Raw genomic sequence first — 11,516 nt, forward strand, 5'->3', positions numbered from 1 at the left:
TACCCCTGACTGTTCAAGGTCTTAAGATGTAAATACACTCTAAAAATATCCATAGAAATAGAGGAAATGTAATATTTCATTTAGTTTGCTCTCTACAGGCATTTTAGATATGTGTGGTGTTTGCATTGCATTCAAATCAACTTATCATTACTTCCGCAAAGACAATACATATATACATTACGCCCATTAAAAAAAAATAAATAAATAAATGAAAAAGCTTTAAAACACATTTAAGTTTATTTGAATGTTTTGTTTGCTTTTCTGTTTTCATAAAATCAAACAAAAGCTAATAAATATTAGAACATAACATTTAATTCATGGATGCTTACTGTAATAACAATGTAAATGCATAAAGCATGTTTTCTAAATGAAGCTAGTGCTCCACCTTCTGGCAGTCTGTGTGAGATGCAGAGCAGGTCTATGCAGTAGCTGATACCATTGGTTCCATATCACACGTTTCTAAACACAATGAATCCTCCTGAATACTGCAGCACAACTTATTCAAAATGTTTAATCTAAAAGTCGTTGACCTCAAAATCATCTTCCATTAACATTGATGCACATATTAATTAATTGAATGACTACAATCAGTACATGCCTCAACATGTATAACACAGCAATGTACATATATTTCATGTAAATTGAATTAATTGGAATTAGTTGCTCAAATTGCATAATCACAGCATGAATCAATTTTGTAAACTAAATGCTGCATTCATTTCAGACATTTCATTTATGAGCAATCGATGTACACATTGTAAGTGTAAATCTAATGGTTTATTTTTTCCGGTCTAGCAGAGGCTCTATGGTCAGATGGGAAAGGAGTCATATTAACCATTACCAGCCCATGTATTTTTGGGTAGTTTGTCTGTGTCACCCTCCTCTGTATTCTTGGGTAGTTCCTCTTTGTCGTCCTCTGCATTCTTAGGTAGTTCCTCTGTATTCTTGGGCAGTTTCTGTGTGTTGTCCTCTCTAATCTTCGGAAGTCCCTCTCCGTTCTTGGGAAGTCTCTCTGTGTTCTTGTGTAGTTGGTCTGTATTTTCTTGTAGTTCCTCTGGGTTCTCTTGTAGTGCCTCTATGTTCTTGGGTAGTGCCTCTGTGTTCTTGGGTAGTGCCTCTGTGTTCTTGGGTAGTGCCTCTGTGTTCTCTTGTAGTTCTTCTTCTTCTGCGTCGGCCTCTGTGTTTGTGGGTAGTTCCTCTGTGATTGTATGTAGTTCTTCTGTGTTCTCATGTCGTTCTTCTCTGTCGGCCGGTAGTTCCATATCAGGCATGGATTGTGGACTGTCAGTTGCACTTTTTTTCTGTTGAAACACAAGCACACAAACCTTTGTTACATCTGTCTCAAGCTTGAAACATGCATACATGCAGGGCCGGTTCTCCCTATAGATGCGTAGGGCCCCGCAAGTTAATGAGGCCCCCTCCCCCGTCTCCTCTTGAGTCAAGCTAGTGACAGACAAGTTAGTAGGCCCTATACAGTTATAGCGACAGTGCCTCATAAATTAAGAAGATGAACATGACACCGAATTACCATTCAGGGCATGAAAAACGGAAGAAACGCCACGAGAATGACAGTGGGAACAGCAGTCGGGTAAACTTGCGTTCGTTCCATGGTTTGATGTCAATATGCGTCTCTCCAGCGCGTGTTGCTGGTCTAGCATAGGCCTACCTAACAGGGAAGTGAATCCCCTGATCTGTCTGCGGTTTTCTTGCCAGCCTTTCCCAGTCACAGTACTTCGCAAATATAATCGCATATTCCGTTTGTTTGAATACGGGCGACTGGCTACTTTTTTGTTTTTTTAAATGGCAGCATCTTCAAGTTTCCTTGAATTTCCCCTGGGGATCAATAAAGTATCTATCTATCTATCTATCTATCTATCTATCTTAAATGCGTTCATAACGTGCGGCTCGGGATGAAACTAGCAGTTTTTCAGCAGAAACATGCAAGGACCCGTCGAAACTAATAGTTGATTTCACTCTTCCCATACATTTTTAAAAGAACTAATTGTTTTACAATGTTTCAGTCAAGCTTTATAGCCTACAACTGAACTTATGCAAAATGGAAAGTAGGGCTAGCCTAATGTACAGTATTAACTTTGATTCGCTGTGCTGCATGGACAATAGATGCACATTGTAAATTAGGCCTATATGAAGTATTAAAATGATTGTTTAAAATAGTCTACGTTTGAAAAAAATATTGAAATAATAAGAGAATCAGGGGAGCCAGTTCATAGCCCATGTCTTTGGCAAGTAGCCTACTACAGACACACAGGTGAAGAACAGTCAGCCAGTAGGCTAATAGCACAACCAGACCCTTACAAAAAAAAAAACTGCATTAGCCTACTTCAAGTGTCAAACTGCAGATTTCTGAGTATGAAAACCGCAGTTTTGGAGAAAATATTTGCAGATCTTATGCAGGGAACATGGAACTATACTCTCACTCAGGCGTAATAATCCAGTCACTAACCAATTCGTCTGCTGCAGCTCAACCTTGTTGCTGGAAGTTAGCCTACGGGGACTATTTTCAGGTGATGCATGATATCATTGTGCTGCTGCGCTAGGGTGACCAGACGTCCCGAAAAATTCGGGACAGTCCCGATATCCAAGCAGTTGTCCCGAATCCCGAATCCTGCCCTAATTGTCCCGAAAATTATACTCAATCAGAATACTGAGTAGTTATTTTCTGATAAACATTAAAATCTGTCCATAGAGAGGTTGAGTCGACTGCATGCAGCCCCCGACGGCAGCTAAGTGTCTGGATGCAGCCCGGCTACTTTGTTTCTTTTTGACGTCCTAATTAGGCGCGAATATGCACTGATTTCGCGAAGCCGAGGACATTGAATGTGCAGGCAGCGCAGCAGGCAGAGCCAGCGTGTGTGCAAAAAAAAAAAAATACGTCGGAAGTTCGGCCTAATGTCCATGTCGTTTTAACACAATCTACTTAATCTAACAATTATTTTGTATTCTTACTTAATGACCCATCATTTTGGCAAGGCTTGTTATTAGCGTTTGGCTATTATCCTTATTCTGAAAGGTCTGATTTGCACTGTTACGCAGTCATTGTTTTTGGTTTTTTTTTCCCACAATGACATTTTGAGTTCATGATTTCTCTGTTGTATTTTGAGGCAGACTTGATGTTTGAATAAAAATGTGTTTTGGTAAAGGTTTGAAAATTCGCTGTAGGCCGACTGTAGGAAGTGGTATCACCAGACTCAGAGAACGGCTGGATGAACTGGAGAAAGGTAAAAATAAATTGTTTAACTCAAGGGGAGGTGGAAAATGAGTGTAATTCCCCAAATGGTGGAATATCCCTTTAAGTAGCATGAGTGTTTAGCCCCCTTCTCACCCCATTTTACGTAATGCCTAAAACCCCAGTACAAGATGGAAGCTTTTCTACCTTCTCCTGACAGATCTGATCAATAATGTTGTCCAGGCTGAGATCGGTATGCTTTGGAACCCAATGCCTCTGAAGAGAAGAAACAAGAGAAATAGGAGATATGTGATATGCAACCATGTACACACACACACACACACACACACACAGAAACATAGTTTCATATTACTGTAATTTTATTATTTATCTTATTACTTAATCGATCGATTAATCGGATATATATACATTTTTTTTTTGCATTTTTAAACAACCAAAACAAATAATGCATAACGAAAATGATGTGGCTGCAAAATGATCAAGCAATTGGTACAGAGGTATTTATTCTAACTTCAAGATTTGGCTCCAAAACTAAGCCCATTTATTGCAATTTAACCATATAGTGTTTATAAGTGCCAGTGCCAACAATTAAACAATGTTCAAAATGATCTCTGTAAAATTGCAGCCTCTTGTGCATGACTGAGCTGGGCGAACAAAGCTGTCTATACTATGTTGTGAAGTCCTGAGAGGGAGACGAAGAGGGAAAGCAATTTAATGTATTAATATGCACAACAAGTTTCATGCTGTAATCTAGCCCTGACATCAATGTAAATATCTGTTTTATGTAGATTTCTACACCTGCAGCATTTACTATTAGGCTACTAATAAATATTTTTACCATTAGGCTACTAAAAAATAGCCTACCATTAGGCTACTAACAAATTATTTTACCATTAGGCTACTAAAAAACTAGATGTACCGCAGAGCGGTACAAAATATGACCGCCGCCCAGTCCAGCACATTGTTTCCACAAAAATAAATAACGCTGAAAGGCATATATGATTCTAACTGTCTCACTAAATTGCATTATCCACACTCAATTCTCACTGGTATCTGCTAGACAACAAGTACCAAAACATGATTAGTTCATAGATTTCACATGTAAAATTCATTTTATACAACGCCACCCCCATCTTGCCTGTTCATAATTCTGAGAAATTCTTGAATTGTGTGCATGTGTGCGTGTACATGTTTATGTTTGTGTGTGTGTGTGTGTGTGTGTGTGTGTGTGTGTGTGCTTGTGTGTGTGCCTGCGTATGTGCCTGTGTTTGTGCATGTGCATGCATGCATACATATGTCTACTGTGTGAGTATGTGTCATACGTATGATTACTGTGAATGTATGTGTGTGCGTGTGTATCTGTTTATGCACATGTGTGCATATGGAATGGGTTAACATGACCCCTGGAGGCAAACATATGGAAAAAATTGGTCATCCTAGGCCCACTACGGTTCTCAAGATATTCACAGAAAACTCTGTTGGTGTACGGTCACTAAATGTACACATAAATTATTTTATTGTAAGGCCCCCCATGAACGCAAGTTCACGAAACTTGGCATACATTCAGAGGGTGTCATAATGATCTTACACTTTCAATTTCGTGCAGTTTTGACCATGTCAGCCAGAGATATTGTGATGAAAACACCTAATTTTTTGCTTTTTCATTTTTAACTAGGTGGCGTGAACATGAAATAAGTGATAATGGGGTGGGTTGACATGGCCCCTTCAGACCAACATACAAAAAAAGGTGGTTCTCCTAGGCCCTACGGTTCTCTAGATATTCACAGAAAACTGTCTCCGGCCACCTACAGGCCAGTTGGTGTATAGTAACATAAATTAATTTATTGTGTGGCCCCCCATGAACGGAATTCCACGAAACTTGGCGTGCATTCAGAGGGTGTCATAATGATCCTACACTTCCAATTTCGTGCAGTTTTGACTATGTTAGGTCACAGATACCTGCGATTACAACACCTCATTTTTACTTGTTTGTGTTTAACTAGGTGGCGCTATACATGAAATGAGTGGTTATGGAATGGGTTGACATTCCCCCTTGAGATCAACATACAAAAAAAAAATGGTCCTCCTAAACCCTACGGTTCTCGAGATATTCACAGAAAACTGTGTCTGCCCTACCCTCCTTTCGGGGGGTCCAGTCCAGCGGGGGGGCTACAGATCAAAACGAAAAACGATGGTTCCATGCTATCCATATGGGGTTACATGCCCACCAAGTTTCATGTACCCCGGTCTTTCAGTGTCCCGGGAATCCTTGACAGAAATTTGGACATGCGAAAAAAAAAAAAAAAAAAAAAAATCTGACTAAACCTATATGACCTCCGCTTCGCTGCGCGGCGGTCATAATAATAATTTCTGGGGTGAGCCTATTTGCTATGGTAACCTAGCAACCTGTGTGTGTGTGTGTGTGTGTGTGTGTGTGTGTGTGTGTGTGCACGCGTGCGATGCGTGAGGGAGAGTGAGCGAGACAAGATGAGAGTGCATGTATGTGTGTATGGGGTTCTTTTTTTAGGCATACTCTCTTGCAATTGAACGTGAATAAGTTTACTACTTAAAAACATCAAATAAAAGTTAGAATAAACATCTAGTCAAACCGTATCACGATATCGCTACAAATACAGTATGCGATTATAATCAGCGAACATCAATGTACAGGCTACATATACAGATAGATTGATAGATACTTTATTGATCCTTTATTGATTGTTTCAGTGACGCTTGGTGAAACAGCATGGAGTGGATGTTTTCGGTTCAGATGCTTGTTCTCTTCCTTTTTGAGTACCGGTATGTAATGATCCCAATAAGATAAGATAAGAATAAATTCAGAGTGTATCATGCGCTAGTGGTGTGCTTCCTAAACAAGGGTCCGTGTAGAACAATCAGATCCCTGCGCGTCATAGGAATTTAACGAGGCTTCGAGGCGAGGTTTTTGCCTTGAGCAATTTTTGTAATAAAGTTAATCAAGTAACTCGATGAATCGTTTCAGCCCTATTTAATATATACCTAATTATGACCACCGTGCAGCGAAGCGGCGGTCATATAGGTTTAGTCAGAATTTTTTTTTTTCTTTTTTTTTCTTTTCTTTTTCGCATGTCCAAATTTCCGTCAATGATTCTCGGGACACTGAAAGACCGGGGTACACAAAACTTGGTGGGCATGTACCCCCACATGGATAGCATGGAACCGTCATTTTTTGTTTTGATCTGTAGCCCCCCCCGCTGGACTGGACCCCCCGAAAGGAGGGTAGGGCAGACACAGTTCTCTGTGAATATCTTGAGAACTGTTGGGCCTAGGATGACCATTTTTTTCCGTATGTTTGCCTCCAGGGGTCATGTTAACCCATTTCATGTGCACACATGTGCACAAACAGATACACACACACACACACATACAGTCACAGTAATCATACGTATGACACATACTCACACAGTAGACATATGTACGCTTGCATCCACAGGCACATACGCAGGCACACACACAAGCACACACACAAGCACACACACAAGCACACACACACACACACACACACACACACACACACACACACACACACACACACACACACACACACACACACACATAACATAAACATAACACAAACAATCAAGAATTTCTCAGAATTATGAACAGGCAAGATGGAGGTGGGGTTGTATAAAATGAATTTTACATGTGAAATCTATGAACTAATCATGTTTTGGTACTTGGTGTCTAGCAGATACCAGTGAGAATTGAGTGTGGATAATGCAATTTAGTGAGACAGTTAGAATCATATAGGCCTTTCAGCGTGATTTCTTTTTGTGGAAAAAATGTGCTGGACTGGGCGACGGTCATATTTTGTACCGCTCTGCGGTACATCTAGTTATTTATTAATTTTATGTATTTATCATTTAGCATATCATTTGTGGCTTAACTGTTCATGAAGTTAAGTGTGTGTGTATTTCTACCTCTCTCAGGTCCACTACACCTTGCAGCATGCACTGAGTATTAACAGAGGTTTTCTTCTCTTGTATGATCTTCTTCATCTGGTCGAAATACTGTTCCATACGAGGCTGCAGGGAAAAGACACAAACCGCTATTAGGGCTGTGGTGGAAAATATGCATTTATAGATACAAATGTTACAAATGCCTGGTTTATTTCTACTACTACAATAGGGTAGAGTTCATTTGCATTGTCAATGTATAAGTATAAGTATAACTATATATACTCTTTTGATCCCGTGAGGGAAATTTGGTCTCTGCATTTATCCCTATCCGTGAATTAGTGAAACAAACTCAGTGAGGTGAAGCACACACTAATCCCAGCGCAGTGAGCTGCCTGCAACAACAGTGGTGCTCGGGGAGCAGTGAGGGGTTAGGTGCCTTGCTCAAGGGCACTTCAGCCGTACCTACTGGTCGGGGTTCGAACCGGCAACCCTCTGGTTACAAGTCCGAAGCGCTAACCAGTAGGCCACAGCTGCCCCTTTAAATGTGACTGACAAGTCCTGGTTTATTTCTACTCCTACAACAGGGTAGATTTAAAGGGACACCAGGCAACATTTTTGTGTTAATTAATCATCTTCGTAAGTCGGTATATGGTTAAATGACTCATTACAGGGCGAATGAAGACTCTCTCTCCCGCCCTTACTGCCTGTAGGAAGAATATCCCGCTTGCAAGTTTGTGATCCGACCCGCCGACCTTCAGTCTCACAAAGTCTCAGACATCGTGAGAAGCAGGATGAGTTTACATCCTGCATCCCCAGCACAGAGGCAGACTAACGAAGCGCTATCGATTGTTGCAAACGTGTGTATAATGGCAGAGCCAGCGAAGAAGCAGCGAAAACCCTCGACAGAAGATGCAAAGAAAAGAAAAAGAGCTTCAGACCGAGCGAGGGCTCGCACACTTATCGACATGTACAGACATTTTCATTTTCATTTGCTTTGTCTAACTATCAGTGGATCATAAAATTGACCTTGCTGCCTAAATGTGTACATTATAACTGATATTGTTGATTACAACTGACTGTGATATTATAACTTATTTTCCCCATCATATAAAAAAATCCCCTGCACCCGCAGATGTGCCTATTAACTTTCAAGCTTTTATTATTGAGGTTAGGCTGTTTTTGGTGTGATTTTGTTAGTTTATCTATCTGTAATTTTTCTTGAACTCATTTGCATCAACCAATCAGGGAAGTGCTGATAGGTTGCAGAGTTCTTAGGGCCCATTCACTGGTTCTCTGGAGGTGTTCTGTCAATGTAGGCTTTAACATGCGTACTGTTTGCAGCGCAATGAGCAACTTTTGAGAACTGATGCAGGGCTACCGTCTTATCTCTTTTATAAAGGAACCCTGAAAGGATGATACATTGTGCCCACATAACACAGATAGGTGGACACACACACACACGCACACGCACACACACATACACACACGCACATGCATACACACGCAGACACATGCACACATGCACAGACTGACCTTGGCTTCCTCAAAGTCTATTTCCTTGCCAACAGTTAAGAGCAAAACACATAAGCACTCCTCTTGAGAGCTATTGAATAGCTTGATGATGCAGTCATGAATGATTGGTTCAGTCAGCATTTTAATCTTGAAAAGCTCGCCAATGAACTTGACGTTGCCTAATGACCTGCGTAGGGCCGTGGCCCTTGCCTCTTCCTGTTCACAATAACACAAGAGAAGAGGTGAAGTCGGAAGGTGGGAAATGAGGTAAACAAATGGTACTGAGGCAAAAAATACCACATACCTCATAATCATTGCCCATCTCATTCTGCTTCTCTGTCTCATCATCCTCAAACTCCTTCTGACAGCGGTTCAACAGAAGTTTCCGGAAATTCAGAGTCTCTCGCCAGTTATCATCCTTAGGCACTTTAACCTGAAGTGTTTTGGTAGAGAGGTCATTGACAAATAAAGCTTTTAAAAATGTGTTTTTTTAAATATAATTTAAAAATGGACATGTTTTTTTCTGAAGTTGGAAGACTGTGTTTAAACAAATCATAATGGCTGAGCAAGATTTACAGGTGTTTTAATACATATTTAGCCTTTTTAGACCGTAATTGCAATTTCACCACCCCAAAAATATGGCACAACCAAGTTTCTTTTTTTCTAAGTGTTTTTTTTTTGTAAGTATACCCAAGAGTGTACAGTGCTTAACATTATTAATTTGTTGACCTTGGTATTAAAAGTAACTTATGAATACTTTATGGTTTACTTTATGTAATACTTTATTAAAATGTGAATAAACTATACAAATTAAAAAGTATATTGTTTAATAGAATAATAATTTTTCAACCATTTGTTTACTTTAATCTACATGTCTGTTTGGTTTAAATTAGTACTTTACCTGGTTGCATCACCTGACAATGTGCATGTCACGTCATTCACACACACACGCATGTGCACAACCACACACACACACACAGGCACACAGACTCACCCCTGCAAAGCAGCGGCACATTTGGGCATAGTTGGCACTGAGCTTGGGCACAGACAGAGCCCTTTCATACACCAGATCAATCAGGCCTTTGAGACGGACCTCTGAGTTGATTGGCATCCTCGATACTTGTCTCATGAGTGGCTCAAAGGTCTGGGGTGTGAGCTCGTCGAGGATGCAGTGCACACTCCAAAATAGTTCCGTATCCTCATTCTTGCCACCGCGAGAGAAGGCGGTAAACTTCTGTGGCACCTTGCATGGAAGATACATAGAGACAGACAGAGAGGAAGAGAGTTCATGACAAAACAGGGAGAACATGACAGAGCAAGAGAGACCAGAGAGAAAGGAAGGATACAGAGAACCCAAAGGTGCAAAGGTAGTCTTATCATTTTTTGGTAAATTTGACATAATTACAATTTACAGGTACTAGTGCAGTGCCCGTTCAAACATGCTATTCCTGCAGCACAATTACATGCCTGCAGGTAGGCCTGCTTTAAAAATAGGATGATAGGGGAAAAACACAATTCCAGGTAACCTTTCAATAATGAATACAGATAATAAAATAATATAATAAATGTGAAGTGAGCAGAATTTAAGCATGGCTGCATGTGACATTTTTTACAAATCAAAATGGCATAATCCTAACAGCTGTTTTGAGTCAAGGCTATATGCTTAGCCTATTGAATAACTTGATGATAGAGAAAACAAACCATTTTGTGGAATGATGCTTCATCATCATCTGAAATTTGCAACGGTGTGACTCAAAAACAGTCTCTGGTGGCCTATAAGTGACATCACACTCTGTCTGCCACTCGTTGCTTGTCGCTGGTTATGCTTTGCATGTGTGGCATTCTGAGACGTTCTTTAATTCGGGACCATTATTGCTCATTTCAATTTACAGTAGGACCTTGCAGTTGGAATTGTCGTTTGCTTATTCAAAGTCTAAAGACAGCCCAAAGTAGCCTGGGCTATTCGAAGTGTCCGTTTATTGCACAACTATACAAATAAAGCTTATTATTATTGCACATAATCTTTACGTCGTTTTGAAGAGCCACTGCATACTGTACCTGTGTGTGCTAAGTCTGACTTCTTGCCTCTTACAAAAGGTGTTCCTCAAGGTTCTGTTTTAGGGCCTGTCCTATTTACTATTTTCATTAATGACATAGCCTCTTCTCTTAACAACTGTAATGTCCATCTTTATGCCGATGATACAATCCTGTATTGTACAGCAGATACTATCAATTTAGCAATTGATAGCCTGCAACTGGCTTTTAATGCCTTGCAAGAGTCTCTTTTTAGCCTCAAACTAGTCTTGAATCCCAACAAAACTAAATTCATGCTTTTTTCCAGAGGAAAAGGCATAGACCCCAGCGTTCTCCACCTGAAAACCTTAAGTGGTAGTAACATCGAACAGGTTCCTGTGTACAAATACCTGGGCATCTGGATAGACGAGAAACTTCTCTTTTCACATTGACTGCCTTGCAAAGCAGCTGAGACAAAAGATTGGGTTTATCTATCGGCACAAATCTTCCCTTCCCCTATCCTGTCGGAAAAGGATTATTGAGTCCGTATCAGGTTTGCCACAAGTGCTTCTTACAACACCCACCACTGCACGTTGTAAGCCACAATTGGCTGGCCCTCGCTTACTGAGAGACGCTTTAAACACTGGATTCAGTTTATTTATAAAGCCATCATAGGTTAACTCCCGTCCTACATCTCCTTATTATTAAATTGCCACTCAAGTGCTTATCAGACCCGCTCCAGCAGTTATTTCTTATTGACAGTTCCCAATGCTCGCACCGAGCTGGGTAAGTCAACTTTCTGCTTTGATGTCCCCTTGTCCTGGAACTTAATCCAACGCACCTTT

The 11,516-nt window shown here is 40.4% G+C and overlaps 1 protein-coding gene across 4 annotated transcripts in view; it reads right to left on the reverse strand.

The window, feature by feature from the left end:
• Window positions 1–310: 310 nt before the first annotated feature.
• Window positions 311–11,516, reverse strand: part of LOC143124025 (uncharacterized) — a 116,736-nt gene continuing 105,530 nt past the window's right edge. For 2 of the 4 annotated variants that reach the window (XM_076285284.1, XM_076285275.1), the window contains 6 exons: window positions 9,653–9,901; window positions 8,963–9,091; window positions 8,680–8,874; window positions 7,168–7,272; window positions 3,395–3,463; window positions 311–1,301 (listed from right to left, as the gene is read on the reverse strand). In XM_076285284.1, the coding sequence (XP_076141399.1) occupies window positions 831–1,301; window positions 3,395–3,463; window positions 7,168–7,272; window positions 8,680–8,874; window positions 8,963–9,091; window positions 9,653–9,901 (1,218 nt within the window). In that variant the 3' untranslated portion in view covers window positions 311–830. Of the gene's footprint in view, window positions 1,302–3,394; window positions 3,464–7,167; window positions 7,273–8,679; window positions 8,875–8,962; window positions 9,092–9,652; window positions 9,917–11,516 lie in introns of all 4 variants that reach the window. The other 2 variants (XM_076285302.1, XM_076285294.1) reach the window with 2 other exon arrangements.

Source organism: Alosa pseudoharengus, unplaced genomic scaffold (assembly GCF_046254945.1).
Source record: "Alosa pseudoharengus isolate Yale_2024_CS ecotype anadromous, Long Island Sound unplaced genomic scaffold, YU_APseudo_1.1 YU_APseudo_1.1_scf_1, whole genome shotgun sequence".
In the NCBI taxonomy this organism is placed as follows: Eukaryota; Metazoa; Chordata; class Actinopteri; order Clupeiformes; family Clupeidae; genus Alosa; species Alosa pseudoharengus.